This window comes from Chiroxiphia lanceolata, chromosome 2, assembly GCF_009829145.1.
Source record: "Chiroxiphia lanceolata isolate bChiLan1 chromosome 2, bChiLan1.pri, whole genome shotgun sequence".
Classification (NCBI taxonomy): Eukaryota; Metazoa; Chordata; class Aves; order Passeriformes; family Pipridae; genus Chiroxiphia; species Chiroxiphia lanceolata.
In genome coordinates, this window is record NC_045638.1 from 63,923,515 (window position 1) to 63,941,499 (window position 17,985).

Consider the following 17,985-nt stretch of genomic DNA (forward strand, 5'->3'; position numbering starts at 1 on the left):
CCAGGCGTGATGATTTAACAATATTTAAAAGATATTCCTATTTTGAGAAGCATTCAGATCAGGTGGTCAGCAGTCTGTCCACTAAAAGGATTGTACCTTGGAATAATTTAGTTTTACTTCTGATACTTTTCATATGCTTGCTATGTAAAAACACATAATAAAAAATCATCTTGCAGTTATGCGAAAATATAGTATTGTTTTGTACAGTCTTGCAAACAGTTTAGAAGTAGATCATTCATCCACAGAGAATTTAGGAACTCAGAAGTATGCAATGTCAATAATAGAAAATTACTGTATTTTTAAAGATGTAGACTATTATTTTTAGGTTTTTATTTAATCTTTTATATGAGTATTCTATAGTGCTCGCAGTCTTGCCAAGAGAGCTTCTACTTCTGGAATGGCTTCCCCCTGAAAAGGAGACCCGATACGATCTGTTTTCTTTTCCTTGTTGCCTTCTCCGTGACAGTCTTCCTTTCTCCCAACAGCCTTGTTCCATTCTTTGGAACTTGTTTCCACATCATATGTAACTTCTTTGGTGACTGGGCTTCTTGTCAAGTTTAAACTGATACTGTGGTGTGAACACGGCTTCTCTAGTTGTTCTTTCTGGTTCTCTGCAGAAGATAAATCAAACAAACCTTGTTTCACTATTAAAATACTCAGTTTCAATATTTTGTAATATAAAAAGACCTCTTGATCAGACAAATTTTACATGCAGATGATGCACTAGAAGTAGTAATGATTGCCAAAGAGGCAAGAAAAAATATATTATCACTTCAAAAGCAGTAGGCTTGGTCCCTTGGAAGTGATACAGACTTTACATGACTTCATTAGATTAGCATCCATATTTCTTACAAAATCACAGATAAAGCTTGACAGGATCCTCCTTTCTTACTGGAGTCAAAGATAAAACAGAGTACCTAGCACCTCTCAGTGTCTTCCAAGGTTTTATCTGGTTAATTATATTTCCTACATATTTTTTTAATTGTTCAAATCTTAAAATGTATTTAAAAATCTATTTCAATTTAATTATCCATTGTAATAACTTTTCTTTCCTTTGTGAACTTTTAGACAACTAAGTAATTTCAAGAAATTGCATAATTCACTACATTTTGGTAAATATTACTGGCATTGACTGTCACACACAGTTGCACTCAGTTAATATCCAGGCAGGAGTTTTACAGGTTTGGCACGTATTAATAAACAGATTTCTTTTTTGTCATTCCCCACTCCCGCTTCCAAATCAAGTGACTGTTCTCCAAACCAGCACATGAGTGGTCCCTCTCACAGATCTCAAACTTTTTAAAAACAGGCCTACTCAATATTCATGTAACCTTGAGCAAGGCTTGAAAATGCCTTCAACACACTTGACATGACATTTAAAGTTTTTTGGTTATTCACTGAAAGATGTTCCATCATCCCAATAGTAATGACTTTGGAGCACAGGCAGTCACTCATGACAGTGTGTTTTATGTGAGTGCTGAAAATTCCTACCGAAAACAGCTTGTACATTAAAAGGCAGCTGCTGAAGATATTTACTGCACTGTCATTCCCTGACCAGGGGCTCTCAGTGATGGATGAGGATTTTACATACTTTCTTGGACAATCTCAGCAAATTTTGTAAGTACGATCACCTTTTGGAAAGTGAAGAAAAATAAATACCTCCTTTCTATTATCTTCTAAGTCAGATAAACAATTTCTAATTAAAATTTCATAAGACAAATTTTGCACTTAGCTGAAAAATGTAATTTTTTTTTACACTGTGGAAAATAACTTGACCTTGAATATGTAGCAGCACACATTTCAGTGTTCCTGAATCACAGGAAGCCAAAGACTTATTTATTAACACATATTTGTAATTACATATATAAAACCCATCATATATAATTAAAATATCCCTATTATGTACACTCTTAAATATCTCATTCTACTTAAATGTTTATGCTTATTGATTCTGAACACATATTTGCAGGCTGATAAAAGCATGTTACCTGTGTCAATATACAAACTTCTAGCTGCACCATAGATCTTTCTCTTTACATTCAATCTAGGGGCAGCAGGAGAAATACTTGGTGCTTCAAAAATCAATACTTTTGTCTTAAGTAGAAGAAAACATATTGTCATATAATAAGAGATTAAGTTGGACTTTTAAAAAAGGCGAAAAGAAATTAAGCACTGAAAGTAAGCTTCTCAAATGTACCAACAACCAAATTTTAACTTCTTTGCAGTTCAGCAGTCTTCACCCCAAAATACTCACACATGAGGATCAATTAGGTGTGGTGAACTAGACTGAGTAACAAAAGTGGGGAACACTTATGAACTGAGGCCTCAAAGTAAAATCCAGCAGTGAAATTCCCCAGTTTCTCATAGTATACGAGGGGCAGAGTAAGGCGCCTTAGAGTGAGATTACGACAGCGAATAGTCTAAGCAGGGAACTGCTGCAAGTTAGTTATTAAGTAGTAGCTGTTGGGATCTATCCAAACTCTTTACCACTTGAAACTCTAACTGATTGAGGCTTGCACTTCAATGTGTGCCCATAAATTGCTGCTTACAATCTGGACTTGTTGCATGGGAATAGGACAGAGTAAAGCTGAGGACAGCTGTGCCTTTTTCTTTCCTTAAACACAACAGCAATCATGTGATATTTTTGACTTTCTATGCATAGACTAAGGAGTGGAGCATTCAACTTGAACGACAAGTGTCTTTCCTTTCTATCTGAAGGGTCCTGCAACAGTGAAAAATGGAAAGTGCCTGAAACGTTGCTTAGTTTATGTCAGTAGTCCTTGTTTCATCTCCTTTTCAGTGATGATGTCATGATTCACTAGGAAAATCACAAAGTCTCATGTTCTTAATACGTGACACGTTATGCTAGTGATAAGCAGCACTTCCTAAATAATGAGAATGCTTTGGTCTCAGCCATACTGAGCAGCTAGTGTCAATTAAAAAAAATAGTACTTGCACTCACATATTTTTTCTAAATCCAGTACTATCATCTCAAAGTTGTTATTTCAGCTGCTTCCTAAATCATGTGGCATCTTTAAAATGTACGTTCCTTCAATCAAGGAGAAACTTCTCCACACAGCATTGCTATGCTTAAGTGCAAGTCCAGTATTAGCATAAGTGTAGGTAGGAGTTCCCTGCTTTGTAAATTGGCTGTTGTTAATGTCATTTAGAAACACTGAACTTTGCTAGTCCTGGCTCAGAAAACACACACATTTACCTACAGCCCAAGATTTCACTTTACTTAATATGCACCTAAAGAATTAACTGCTGTAATACTTGAGGTATTACAACTACTGGTGGTATTCATCAAAGTGAAAGATCACTTCCCTTTAAATCAAACTGTAAAATTAGTTAGATACAAGCAAGGTAAAAAGTCTCATTAATTCCTCAGTTTTTTATTTTAATCCAGTAGGAATTAATTTGTGTTAAAACCAAGCTCTTAAACACTTTGTACTGCTTCACACAGTTTCAAAACTTGCATGCATTGGTGATTGGGTACCTCATCCATTCCACTGTCCTGACCTGGGATTGTTATCACACCTCCCTCAAATCCTTCAACATGTATCTGTTGAGGTGGGTGTTTTAAAAAAGCCAATGCACCTTGCATGTGAATTTAGAACTACACAGCTGTAAGCTGCTGCAGGTTAGCATGCAACTGACCACTACAACGGAAAAGCTGGACTTCCTTAGTTCAGTATGATAAAGAGTATAAAGTATATAGTTATTTACTTTTAAGAAGAGTCCAAAGTCAAGATTAACTGACAAAATAAACACAAGAATAAACAGCCATTAATATACTTATATTAGACAATAAAACCTTCGAATCATCAGAGTAATGATAATGAAGTTTTGGAATTCACACATATAGAACTGAGAGCAGGAAAACATAAGTCATAATAAGGAATTTGATCTGGTTCTGAAGACAGTATTTGATATGGCTGCCTAAACGGCAAGGAGATGGCTTAGTGACATTGGCCACCTACGTTTCTAGAACAAGGGAACACATAGAAAATCCACAAACCATATAGATACTAACAGACATCCTAAACTGGTTTGAACGGTTATATCATAGACATACATAAATTTGTTTTGTGCTTATGACAGTAAACTATATTCGAAACAAATTGCAGTATAAAAGTAATGTATCTGCACACCTACATGCATTGGTTCAAATACACATTTAAAGAATTGAATATAACTAAAATTACAGAAGGCTAATGAAACTACTCATGGAAGAGCACTTCTGCATGAATTCTTGTTAAGAAGAAAGCTTACATTTCCGGAGATGCACTATTTGTCCACCTACTGTAGCAAGGTGTACCTTCCGGCAGTAGCAAGACAAAAGAAATCAGTCATTAAAAATCACCAGATAAAGACAGAGCTTATTAATTTGCTGTATATACTGGAAGCAGTTGAGACAAGTTTCTACTATTTGGTCACTTTTAACAATTGAAATTTGCCATTTGTTATATCAAAACAATCACTATGCAGATTAAAAAAAAAGCAAAATTTTTGAATTCAGGATTAAGTTTTCTAAACACTGGGGTGATAAGACATTTACCCATAATAGTTTTGACTTTACTGCTGGTGAATGCTTTCAGGCATGGGTTAGGCAGAAATCACATTGTACACTACTAAATCAGTGTCCAGATTCCATGACATTTAAATAATTTTTTTCCTTTGTTCAATATCAAACCACTGTGGGTCCTCCAGTCCTACTAAAATTCATTTTGGTGTAGATATTAATTTCTTTAACATTGCTGTTAATAAAACATTTTAAAAACCATATTCACATAACTAGACCCAAATAGTTACTATTATCTTGATACAAATCTTTCAACAGCAATGCTTAGGAAATTTAGTTGACAGAAAATTTTGCTTAATATAGCTTTCCATAGTTTATAAGTAGTATCCTAACATAGAATAACTTATAACAATATGCTTATAATCTATTAAAGGCTACAAACTTCATATACAGAAAAAGGAAATAGTGCACCAGCATGTAAACAAAAATACCAGTAGTATGAGACCCTGCCTGCTGTGAACCTGGGGAACGAAAATATGATCAATTGGAGATTTTAAATCCTGCATAATAGTGTTATATATTACCTTTAATAAATAACAAAATTATTGCAAGGGACTCACTAAAGTTGAGATAGATTTTTAAAATAACTAATAAATATTTAAAATTAAAAAGGACGTTAAAAACTTTATTTCACACATAGTTTCTCAATAAAAGTCTTGATACTAAGGATATATTTGTTTTATGTAAATACTTGTACGCTGATTAAAATAAACTTGCAAATACAATAAAAGAACTGCCTTATGTGGCATATATGCTTGTATACTGTCATACATCTCAATGAGGGCATAACAAATTGTACATAAGAAAGAACAATAGCAGTTACAACCTCATTACATCTTTTACCAAGTTAACAGGTGAAAATGCTCAAAAACCAAGTGGAATATTTCTGATCTTTCTGACTTGTGCTCCACATACTACATCATATTCCTGAGCTATGTGTATGCCAAGATTTTCTTAAAGCCCATACAAACATTACCCACAATGCAAATTGTTTTTACATTTACGTCACGACTTGGCTGTCCTAGACTCTGAATGCTTCCATGCCAAATGGCTTTGGCTTGGAAAAAGTAAGAGCCCTAGCTATAACTCTTACCATTGTCTTCCTAGTGTGGTGTCGTAGTTTGTCTCTGTTTCCGTGTCCCTGATGCATGGAACTGAAACTCAAGGAAAAGCAACACCATGCTGATGCTGTGCTCATGTATTTTCTCAGCAAAACATCACGGGAAAAGGAGCATGCATTTTTGACAGCATGCCATGTACTGATTCTGGATGCAGCTGTATGGTATTCCTACAAGCTGGAATGCTTTCAGCAGTCCAGCCTCTGTCAGGAAGTCCTGCCCATTTCCCATAAATTACACTGGTCACATCATCACGCATGTCCCAATGCAACCTTAACAAGTGAAGTGTATTTAGACAATGGTCATGTACCATGGACCTTGTGAGATATTCTCCATCTAATAAACAGCAGCCCTTGAGAAGTCAATCGGAAATGTTCCTAAAGGGTTTCCTTGATGATACCAAAGTATAAAGCATCCCTGTTTGCTGAAGGTATCAGGAAAACAGTTTCTAAGCATGAACTACTTTTTTGATATAAATGGGCGATACTGGCTAATGTTTCGAATGGTGGATATTTTCTTATTTTGAAAGGCTGAGTATGACCACTGCTGGCAGACACTTCAAGGACCTCTGTTTTAAGTTCAGGACAAGGTGGAGATTCTGAATTCCCACTTCAGTTGCATCTAGCTTCAGCTCCAAAGTAAATAGTTGTATTGGGTGTAGGTAGCAAAGTTTTGGTAGCAGGGGAACTGCAGGAGTGGCCTCAGTGAGGAGAGACCATGATTGCCCTGTGTGGACACAGCTAGTTCCAGATGGCTCCAATGTACCCATCAACAGGCTGAGCCTGTCACTCCTCTGTGCCATTAGTTGTCTCAATGACAGGATCTGCAGTGATAATTAAGGGGTAGGACACGGGTCTAGAGTGAAGCCAAGCCTGAGAAAGTAGGAAGACTGTGTTTTGATTATTCTGTTTGTTTGGTTGTTGTTTTCCAACACGAAATCAGCAGTGTGTATATAAACTGGCAATGAATTAATTTGTTCCACGTCAAGACTGTTTTGTTGAGTAACTGCTCAGTGATCTCCCTCTCTTTATCTTGACCCATGAGATTTCCTGCTTCCTAATCTCCTCCCCATCCATCCCCACCAAAGTGGGGACCAAATGAGCAACTGGGTGGGAGGTTGGCTGCCACCCAAGACCAACCCATCAGAACAGCTTAGAGATAAGATGACTCCATCTCTTAGCATTCCTATTTCAAACAGTCCATTAAAAAGCCTCACCAATTCTCAAAAATGTCATTTTGAACTTCCAGATTCCAAACTCTTGGCCAAATCTGTCTTACCACTCAGAACCAGAGTTTAGACATAATATGAAAGGCTGCTATAGCTAGAAGGTCCATTCCTATTACATAACATCCCTCATAAAAAATGTGATAGCTCCTTGCTGTATACTATAATGGAAATACTTTAAATACTTTTTATTGGTTTCATTTTTCCAACGATTCCTCTGATTGACAAGCATAGGGTTGAAGAATGTCCCTGGTTAAAGGACTGCTGTGCATTATTACAACTTAGTTTGAACCTACAGGTCCAGTCCCAATACCTAAAAGAGTGGGAGTTGTACATGAAAGATCTTTGCTTGATAAGTAATTTCTTACACCCTAGTATTTCATACTAAATGCTCACAACTCTACTAGTCTTAAGCAGACAATAATTCATGAGGCATTAAAAAGTGTTACTGATATTTGGAACAATTTTTTTTAAATATGTACATTTCATTTAATAGTTGCTGCTGTTCTTGAGTGTTACATTAAAAAGGTGTGAAACACAAGGAATAAACACTATGAGCAAGCTCAATTTAGATGAGACAAAGTTTTCAGAAACACTGAATATAGGGTTTTTATGCTCATTTCAAAGGCAAGAATAGAGTATGTCAGCACTAAGTGCAGCTGATATGGAGGATTTATAGATACTAAATTGCAAAGAAAATCAATTACAAACTCTGAGCAAATTAATTTCTTACGAGAGGAATTATGCTGGACCAGCTCCCTTTCACTTGACCCTAAAGCAAATCCTTTAAAAATTCTTTTAATCCCTTACCTACCTACACTTTCTCAAAGACTACTTCAAGTTCCTGCTAATCACTCCATTCAAACTTTACCTATATTTTCCAAGGTAGTTTGCATTTGCATTGAGTTGGGACCAATTTCTCTGTTTAAACTATATTCTCACATGTGATAAGGCAAAGACTTTTTTTACAAGAAATGCAGCTTTAACTTACTGACATTTTAATGAAAGTCTTGAGTGCCTGTCAAGATGATAAGAGAACAAGAGTGTGGATCAAGCTGCTGGCAGAAATCACCCAAGTTTTTTATGTATATGAGAGAAGAAACCTCTGAAGGTGTCTGAGGACAGACTTAGGAGTTTGGCATCCTTCCTATTTCACCCTGAATTATACAGTGGATCTTCGTGTCTTTTCACGCATTTTTCCCCAGATGAAGACTCATTTGTGAATTTCTAGGAAACTGCAAATGAAAATTTCCAAAATAAAAATCCACTTTGTGGTCATTATCGACTTTTAGAGCACATGGTTTTAATCATTCTTGAAAAACTAAATTCCAAGTTTCTTAATCTCAAAATGGAAAAATCATATGGCAGAGCTTTAGATTAATAGTTCATAAATTAACATTCTTATTATATCACGATGAAGGGGGTAAAAAGGTAAATATTGATCTACATGAATACCCAGTAGAAGTCTTCAGGAAGAGGGAAAAAACATTACACAGCCTAGGTGTTTATGGGATTTCTCCCAAGGTACAAATAGAATAAATAACAATATTTGCTTTTCTTCAAGTCAAGAAACCCAGGAAATGACAATAAAAACTAGAAGTTAACATATTTAGACTATTTTAAATTCCTGAAATGTGGTTTGTTACTTGCTTTTTTGTTGTTCACAAGTATATTGTAGCTTGCATTGCAAATCGTCTTTAGAGTTAACTGTCAAAAATGATGCTTGTATAAGTTAGTGATCTGTGACAAGATAACTTAGGGATCCATAGTCTAAAGCTACCCTCTATTCGGCTGATGATAATTAACGTAGTTCCCACACACTAAACTGCCACTGATGCCTTTGAGCAGTAGATACATTTAGTCTCCAAACCTGTCTGCACAACATCTACCTGTACATGAATTAGTTTCAAGGTGCACTTTGATAAAGAACTTCAGGAATATGCATAAAGACTGCTGCCGTCAAAGGAAAGCCACTAGCAGTTGCAATGCGGAATGATAAGTAATATGCTGATGAAAATTACTGAAATGGAAAAGAACCATACAATTTTGTCTTCTTTTACCAACTGTTGTGGAAAAACACAGTAGGAAGCCTCCTACTTCTGGAAAATAAACCCCCCCAACAAACCCAAACAACAAAGCAAGTCTTAAAGACTGATTTTGTACCTATGAGATTCTACTCACTGCAGCTCTAAATAGTGTTATTGCTTGTGTTTAGCATTTACTATTTAGCATACACATTAAAAAAAAAAAAAAAGGCAAAACCCACCAAAACTATGCCCTATCGCTGAAAGTGCTCAAGGCCAGTCTAGTGAGTCTAGTGAGTGGTGTCTGTGCCCATGGTGGGGGTATTGGAACTAGATGATCTTTAAGGCCCCCTCCAACCCAAACCATTCTGTGATTCTATGTATCTGTGTCTAGTAATTGCCTTAAAAGCTTAACACTAAATTATTTCTATCCACTACTCTTGATATCAAATGTTTACAAGCTACTCCCCAACTATTCTAGTGACTGCTACAAAACCAAACAATTTTTAGTTCTTATTTTTATCCCAAACTTCCATTCCCAGGCTTTTATCAGCAGTCAGAGTATTGGTAAGTTGCATTGCTTGAAGTTACAGTACAAATATTTTGTAATGTCAGATCAAATCAATGGGAAAAAAACTTTCTTTCTCTCATCATCCGCTGCTCTTCTCTCCTAAGGAATCAAACTGCTTCTAAGCAAAAGGAGGCTTTAGAGACTCTTGGAAATATTTTTGGGAACAGTATAAAAAAGAAAGGTTAGAGCTGACAGTAAATTAAGTGGGTGTTAATTTCCTCATGTTCCTGTAACAGGTACAGGACAAATGCCCTGGGGCAGTTCTTGCCCATGCAGGTCACAGTCACAGTGGGCTGTCATTCACTATTATTCAAAAGACTGCAAGAATAGCATATGGCTCTCAGGCTTCTCTCATTTTAAAACATTTTAAAAACAAATCTCTGGAATGAAGAGCAACAGAGAGCATTGCACGCTGTTAATGAGATGACAGGGAAGAGTGTAGTGATTTACTGACCTGGAAAAGTATTTATGAAAACTCAAAATTCTAATCAGTGCTTCTTTATAGCATGGGTGCTTCTCAACAGGGTGGAAGCAGATCTGACTCTGAAGTTTAACTTGTGTAAACTAACATCCAAGATTGATTTCATGAATACAGTGGATGGAAATGGAATAAAGCTGAATCATCTTAGTTCATGTAACTTTCACATTATCATTATGGTCCTTTTTTTCCTCTGACAAAGCTGTGCAGAAAACAGTCAAAAGCATGCTACCCAGGTGACTGAAACTGTGTAGCAGGAAATAGTTACATATTCAAGAAGATCCTTAGACAAAGTTAAATATTGAGAAATAAAGGCAGAGGAAAAGTGATTCATCTTTCCTTGCTCTACAAGATTGCCATATATATTCTTTTGACAATTCTTCTCTCGCTTTTAATATGATGCTGTGTGCTTTCACTTTGTTATTTCCTCTCTTTGGGATGGACTGTAATTGGGCCTTGCTCATGTGTGGAGAGACCTGGGATGTAGAAAAATGTTTCTACTCCATACATGTGAGACATGGAAATGGTTTATGGCTTAAACATGTTAAAACACTGAAGGACTTTTGTCCACTGTAGCAAACTGTGCAAGAAGTAACTGCTCGCTGAAGCCCACCGCTCCCTGAATATGCCTACTAATTTGGACTGTGGCTTGAACTAAGAGAAGATAAAGGTGGCACTACTGTCCATTTATCCCAGGAGAAGAATGTATCCACAAGTGTGAAAGAATGGAATGCTAATGGCTCAAACAATCAAGATGCTGATGATGTGCAAAGTAACAGCCCAGGTGCTGAGGGCGTGCAGATTTGACACCTCAAGCTACAAGATGAGTGTTGGACAAGACAAGGAAAGAGGTAAATCCTGCAAGATGCAGCAGTGTTTCTTTGTCCTTACACAAATGACTTAGTTTCAATAATCCTCACCCCCTCCCCCAGGGAAGTATCAGAACAATTCACATGTAGCCTGAAGATATCAGCCAATCTCTGCTGATGGGCAATGATCTCAACTGTGCTGACATAACAGGCAGCTGTAACATCTTAGAAGGTGTCTCCTGAAATGTCCTGTGATCCAGTATTACAACATCCAGTGTAAAACTTCCCGCCCCAGGGAGGTATCAGGGGCATTCCCACCTAGACTAAGCATAATAAAAGCCACCCTTGGGCTTTGCTCACTACACGGGACTTTTCTTACCACCCTGGGCTTTGTGGACTTCACTCACACACAGGCTTTTTCCCTCCCCACAGGACTTCCCTTACTGGCACAGTCTTCTCTCATGGCCTAGACTTCATGCAACACCTGGGCTTTTTCCCTCACCCGCATGGGCTTCTCCCCTCACTATACGGATTCCTTCTCTCACCACCACACAGGACTTCCCTTACCATCACAAGCTTTTTCCCTCACCACCCCGGGCTTCCCTTGATGGATCCAGACTGCAACTATCGTTCTGACAAGACTAGAACTTTCACCACTGAGAAGAACACAAGAGGAGGATCAACAGGATGCCATCAAAACCTATGGAGTGTTGACATTTTTTCTATTTAATCTGTCTTTCTGTCACTCTCTTTCTCTCCCCCTTTGCCTCTTTTTCTTATTTCTTTCTATCTATGTCTCTCCACCTAACATTTACTATTAAATAAAAATCCGTATTATTGACTTTGGCATATGCTCTCATTGGCACCTTAATTCAAGCAGAGGCATCTCTACAATAATTTTAAAGAACCTGATCACAGCAGCACATGATCCAGCCATACATGTATTTGACACCAACAACTGCACTTTGCAACACACCTTTGCACTTACAGAAAAAACCTCTTTCTCATGGAGGAGCTTGAAGAGAAAATTTTACATAGAAGATGAAAAAATGAGACTGAGAACCTGAACCCTTTACACTCACTAAGAAAACAAGGCAGAAGGCAGTAAGACCTCCTAAGCCACTGAAATAGAGGATTTGTAACCATAGACTTGTTTTTCCTTTGTCTGTTTTGACTTATGAAGCAGTCTTGCAAATGTGTTTAGCTCAAAAGGTGATATTAAAAACAAACGGTTTGAGATCATCATGGTATATTAATTATGCAAAAGAATCCAAACTGAATTTAATAAGAAACAGGAGACTTCAAACAGGAAAAATTGTTTCTTCTTTGGTGGTTTTTTTGGGTTTGTTTGGGTTTTTTTTAATGGAGACAGTTAAAAAACATTTATGGTAATGCCAGAGCATCTGGTGATTACCGTCAAAGCTGCAGGATGCTAGCATTAAATCACTGAACCATCTTGACAGTTTCTGGGTACTTGAATTTCATTCTAATAATAAACGGCTGTGAAATTTACACAAATTGGAAAATTAGCCAGAAAATGTTTACAAAGAATATAGGTAAAATAAATAAAGCAGATACAAATTGATTGCATCTGAAAAAACAGATCTAAAATACATGTTTGGCACTCAGACATTTCAGAGCTGCATATAATTGGTAAATCTCTAAGAAAGACTAAGTACTTTAAGAATAGCATATGATTTTATCACTCATTTCCTAATGATTTTGACCTATCACTTTTTTTTTTTAGAATTGCTAGCATGCTTGTTTATTCAACATAAACGCAAATTAGCCACTTGAAGGTGGCCTGCAACATTTGAAATCAATTTTTAATTCCTGACACCTGAGGATTCCACACAGAACAATATACTTCATTGTAAAACTTTAATTGATGCATCTATGTGCTGCAGAGAGTGATTACTGGAATAATAAGTATAAGAGTGTGTTCTGGTTGCTAAGCAAATGTGAGTAAGAGAAAACGCCCAAGAACGACGTAACCATGAATCAAGTGTGATGACAGGATAATTATTCTATGCACTGTCATGTCGAAGGACTCTCAGAACATTGACCTGCACATGACCACACATCAGAAGATTGCCTGAGGGATAATTAAAATAATAATACAAAAACAGTCAGTCATAAAGTGAAAAACACATGTTTAACTTATTTCTCTGAAGTAAGCATGGTCAAATGCATTCTTATGTTAAATGTAAATGCTTGAAATGCAAGAATTCAGAGAATAACACTTTACAGCAAAGACCACTGAAGTTTATCTGAATTAGCATGAACGCTTTTCTTTCTTCAGTTACTCGGGGCATTCAAGTAATATTATTCACACTATGACACATTAAAGCATAAAAATTGTGAAGTGACTTTTTGAAGACAGTTGGAAAAAATGTAATCCTTTCAAAATGTGTTTAAGGTTGGAATGTAACACATTCAAAAAGAATTACTGTGGTGGTGGTTTGACTGGGCAAATATCCATCCAGCCTCTTGCTCAATCCTCTTTATTTCATAGGGTGAGGAGAAAGTAGAAGGTGAGAAGACTCATGAATAAAGATAATCACAGTTTAATACAGCAAAAGCAGTGTGTGCTAACAAAGCAAAATAAGGAGTTGATTAATTTCCTTGTCAGGCAGATGTCCAGCCACTTCCTGAAAAGCTTCAGTTGCTTGTGAAGACAAATACCATAACCATAAACATTCCCCCTCTTTCCTCCTTCCCTGAGATTTTATTTCTGAGCATGGCATCATATGATTGAGTATTAGGTTGGGTCAGCTGTGCTGGTTATTTTCCCTCCCAACCTCTTGCCCATTCTGGGCCTCCTGCCTCCTCTGTGTGTTTTGGGGATGGAGGGAGAGAAAGCCTCGACACTGTGCAAGCACAGTTCAGCAATAGCCAAAACACTGTTAATGGTGTCATCATCACAGTCACTAATTCAAAGTACAGCAGCTTGTGGGCTACTATGGAGAATGTAAAGGCCAACCCAGGCACACCCAAATAAAACTGCAGAGAGTAACAACTCTGTACTCACTCAGCTGCCATTATGTATCCGAATTTGATGGAAACTGTTCACATGACAGATTTCAGACTTCAAAGGCAGACTTTAACACAATTTCGTTTTTTTTCTCTTTAGGCTTTTTTTGTTTACTGTATGTTTATACTGGCATACATTTCACTACAAGCCTAGGCTTTAGCTCCAAGCCCACACCATATGATCATGTCTGAGCGATGTATTGTACATTTCCTTCTCACACGTGAATGTGCTGACATGTTTCACTGCCTTTAAACCAGCCATTGTCAGTCTTGTTCATGGCACAAATGTTCTTTGCACTCTGTGCTCTTCAGCCTGCTTTTGGGATGAGCTTTGCCAATTGTGTGAAACCACTGATGGTTACTACTTCGCAGCTGTATTGGCTATAGATGCCAACTTGGTGCAGACAAAAAAAAACCAAACCACAAAATTTTTCCAGAAGCAAGTTAGTCTGTGATGGAAATCACCTGAGGAATAAATTCAGAAATCTCCTCACTTTCCCCTGTTATTCCATATGTAACTGAAGAAACTAGAACACAGTCAGAAGTTCTGTGGATACTCTTCAAAAATTAAGACCACTCAAAATACGTGAAAAGATTTTTTTTGAACCCAAGGTAAGCATACAGTTTTATGTGCGCATAAATTCATTCAAACCAGGATGCCTATAGTTACTCTCATGTGTACTGGTACCATAATCACATGGTTCTAATAAGGAAAATTCTCTTTCCCCACCATATTCTAAAGAGATGATAAAACACCTTTTAGGAAACACAATACACATAGTAATTATATGACACTTCTTTCTAGAGCAAATATGTTCTGTAAACTCATTGCTAGGTCATCAATTAAGTTACTCACTCATACTAAATACACTGGAGTTATATTCTCAAATCTTTTCTAGCACCTTCATTAGTGCTCATCTCAAGAGTAATGCTACACCCAAATAGCTTTAAATGCTAAGGAGGAAAACAAATGCTATTGGAAAATCTCCCAGTGTTCAGCAGCTCACTGTGATCTAAGTAAAATTTATTAAAATGCAAATTTCAAGCATGATACTATTAATTTCAAAGTAACATCCTATGGAAGAATATAATTTCCACTTTTGTGTAATAAAATAATACCACATACAAGTGGTATTATTTGTAGATCTCAACATTAGCCAGTAGTGTTAAGAATAACAATTCAGCAGGCTCCAAAGATATTTGTAGAAATTTTGCAGAAAATAGTAGGCCGGATATTTATATATTTTTACTTCAGGAACATCTTCACTGAGGAAGAGAGTGGAGAAGAGAGTGGGAAGGCAGAATATCCTCTAAGAATTCAGCTATGGCATTTGAGATTTTATCTGACATCCTTTAAAAATGTTTGCTTTTTCTGAGCTTACTAACCACACAGATTTTTTCTAGAAGCTTAGAATCAGGACAGTTTTAATAAGGTGAAGCAGATGTATAAATTTATAACTCTTTGGTTATGTAACAGCAAAAAGCTTAATTACATTTGTGTAGATGCATTTCCCGTTTCTTTAAACTAGTTTTGTGGTAATGAATATTCTAAAATATTCTCAGTTACATTTAAAACAAGAAACTACAACTTTAACTGGGCTTATTATAACTACAACTATGAAATAAATATAATTTGTTGACTACAGACACATGTATTGCAGCTACATAAACAAAACTATAGTTGTAACTTTTCTTCTCTGTTGTATAAAATTATTTGTAACAAGAGCATGCTTAATCCTGTGCATCCTTGTGCCTGACTAAAGGCCCTTAATCCCAATGTGAAATTAACTGGACGGAATTACTTTGTGCTGGTTGCCTCAGGCTCCCTTCACAGTCAAAAAGGAAAACCAACCACTTCTAAACTGCACTTCATTAACCCTAATGTAGAAACTTTAAACAGTAAAGAGTCTGCACTGAAGATATCTGAAGGTAACTTCTGTATCTGGAAATTTCACTTTTGACTGCAGCAAAGTGTGCAAAAAGGTGTATTTCCTAGTCTGGACAGAGATAATGGATTGTTGTGATCATATTTTCACTATAAGAGATTCAGTGATTCTAGGGCCTGATAAACCATTATGAGTATCCATTTTACGACTTACTTAACTCAAGCTATAGAATTTCACAAAGTTTTTTCTGGTTACATAAAGAATATAGTTAAAATAAATTATATTCTGGTTGTTACAGTGAATAGTTTGGATATAAACAGGGGAACTCTGGTTTGTATGCAATATGCTGACATGAACTCTAGATGTGAAAGTTACTATTATTAAGTACTTGTTCAGTCATTTTTTCCTTTAAAAAAATCCTTCATGTTCACTAACCTTTATCTTAAGTAGACATAGATCTTACGTTTAAGGTCTTTTGTCTTACAGATTTGTGATACCCAAACTTTTGTGTAGCTTTGCAAGTTTCTGACAAGCTTAAAACACATTCTGGATTTACAATCAGCCTATAAAATAAATGATTCCTACTTCTGAAATGGTATATGCAATCTTACCCTTCATGTGAAAATCTTCACTGCTGTAACTGAAATTGGCTTAGATTTAGTCTTGGCCATGCAAAACTTATAAACTCCAGTAGTGTACACTTAAACTTAAGAAACTCACATCCACAGAGGCCTAAGTGTTTAAGTTCAGTCTTTACAGATGATGCTTTGAATGGCAAGACAATTCTGTGATTGTTAAGATACTAGTCCTGTGTATGAATTTTTGTTAAGATAGTTAATTATTAGGTAAAAGAATTAAAGGAAAAGTTGAGTCCCATGAAATACTTTACGAACTCTTTCAAAAACAAAACAAAAACCCCAAAACAACAACAAAATCCCATATCACTTCTTTTGCAGAGTATGCACCAAATAAAAAAGAAAGGGATAAAAATACTACGCAGTGATAAAAACTATAACAGCACCTACTTTAATTCATATAGTCTCATTGCCATTCAAATAAGCAGTAGAAAAAATTTTCATTGAGTCTTATCATATTTTACACAATATTAAAAATTATGTCTCTCTCTTGTAAACATACTAAGTAGTAGTTCTTATCATATTTTACACATATATTAAAAATTATGTCTCTCTCTTGTAAACATACTAAGTATTACGTTTATTCCATAAAAATAAAGAACTAGTAAAGACAAGCATTAAGGTTTCAACATGGAAGAGACAATAACAACAACAACCACAAAAATAATAGTAATACCAACACACAAGGATGTTTTTGATATGAAACAAACACATGCAGTTCCTTAGGAAGTAAATTTTTGAAAAGACTATTTTCATCAGTCTTTTCACTACGTTTAACAGACTCTAACATATATTTCATTCATTCAGAAACAAATCCAAATGACCTATGCCTATCAGAATTAAAACAGAAATGCCATTTTCCTCATCAGATTATGCACAGTTCCATATTCCTTCATGCACGTAGTAAGAACTGTGATACACAAAGATCTAGTAGAAATGTATTTTAAATTTGGTGACACCTCATTTATAGGAAAATCTATCTGTGGGTGGCTGAGGTTGTTTTGTACTGTACTAATTACACAAAATACAGAATTTTTGAGAGTTATACTAAGTGTGGGATGTTGTCTCCAGACAACATGAGCAAGTAGTGCTGTATTTCACTATAATGAAATCATTGTAGAGTATGGTAGTCCTGGTGCAGAATCATTATGCCTGACTCTGCAGAACAATAATGGCAAAGAGATTGCACTGTCAAGGGACTAGTCAAGGGAAAAGGCAATCTTCAGAGCACAATTAAAAGTAAATACTTTAGGTATCTCTTGGCTTCTTTCGATTGAGAGAGAGCCTAGCTTAGATTAGTTTTAAATAAATAGTGAGGGCAATCAAAACAGATCCCACGTAATTAAGCAGAATATATCTACATCTGATCATAAACTTTATTTACCTGCTTTACATGTATCTAAACAAGTCCAAGAACTGCCAGCTTTGAATCATAACTTCTGACCAGTAGTTTCTAAAAAATGGCTTTTTTTTTCAAATAGAAGTATGTAAGCTGGAAAGAGAAGTGGGCTGAAGTACATAAACAGAGTATGAGAGACAGACACCTGTAAGAGTAGCATTGTGGACACCTGGCTGGCTGTAGAGGGTGCATTGACATGACTGCCCAGCCAGAAAGACAGCT

The 17,985-nt window shown here is 36.2% G+C and overlaps 1 protein-coding gene across 4 annotated transcripts in view; it reads right to left on the bottom strand.

The window, feature by feature from the left end:
• Window positions 1-294: 294 nt before the first annotated feature.
• Window positions 295-17,985, bottom strand: part of DIAPH3 (diaphanous related formin 3) — a 202,019-nt gene continuing 184,328 nt past the window's right edge. For all 4 annotated transcript variants that reach the window (XM_032680968.1, XM_032680967.1, XM_032680966.1 and 1 more), the window contains one exon: window positions 295-611. In XM_032680968.1, coding sequence (XP_032536859.1) covers window positions 355-611 — 257 coding nt within the window. In that variant the 3' untranslated portion in view covers window positions 295-354. The remainder of the gene's footprint in view (window positions 612-17,985) is intronic.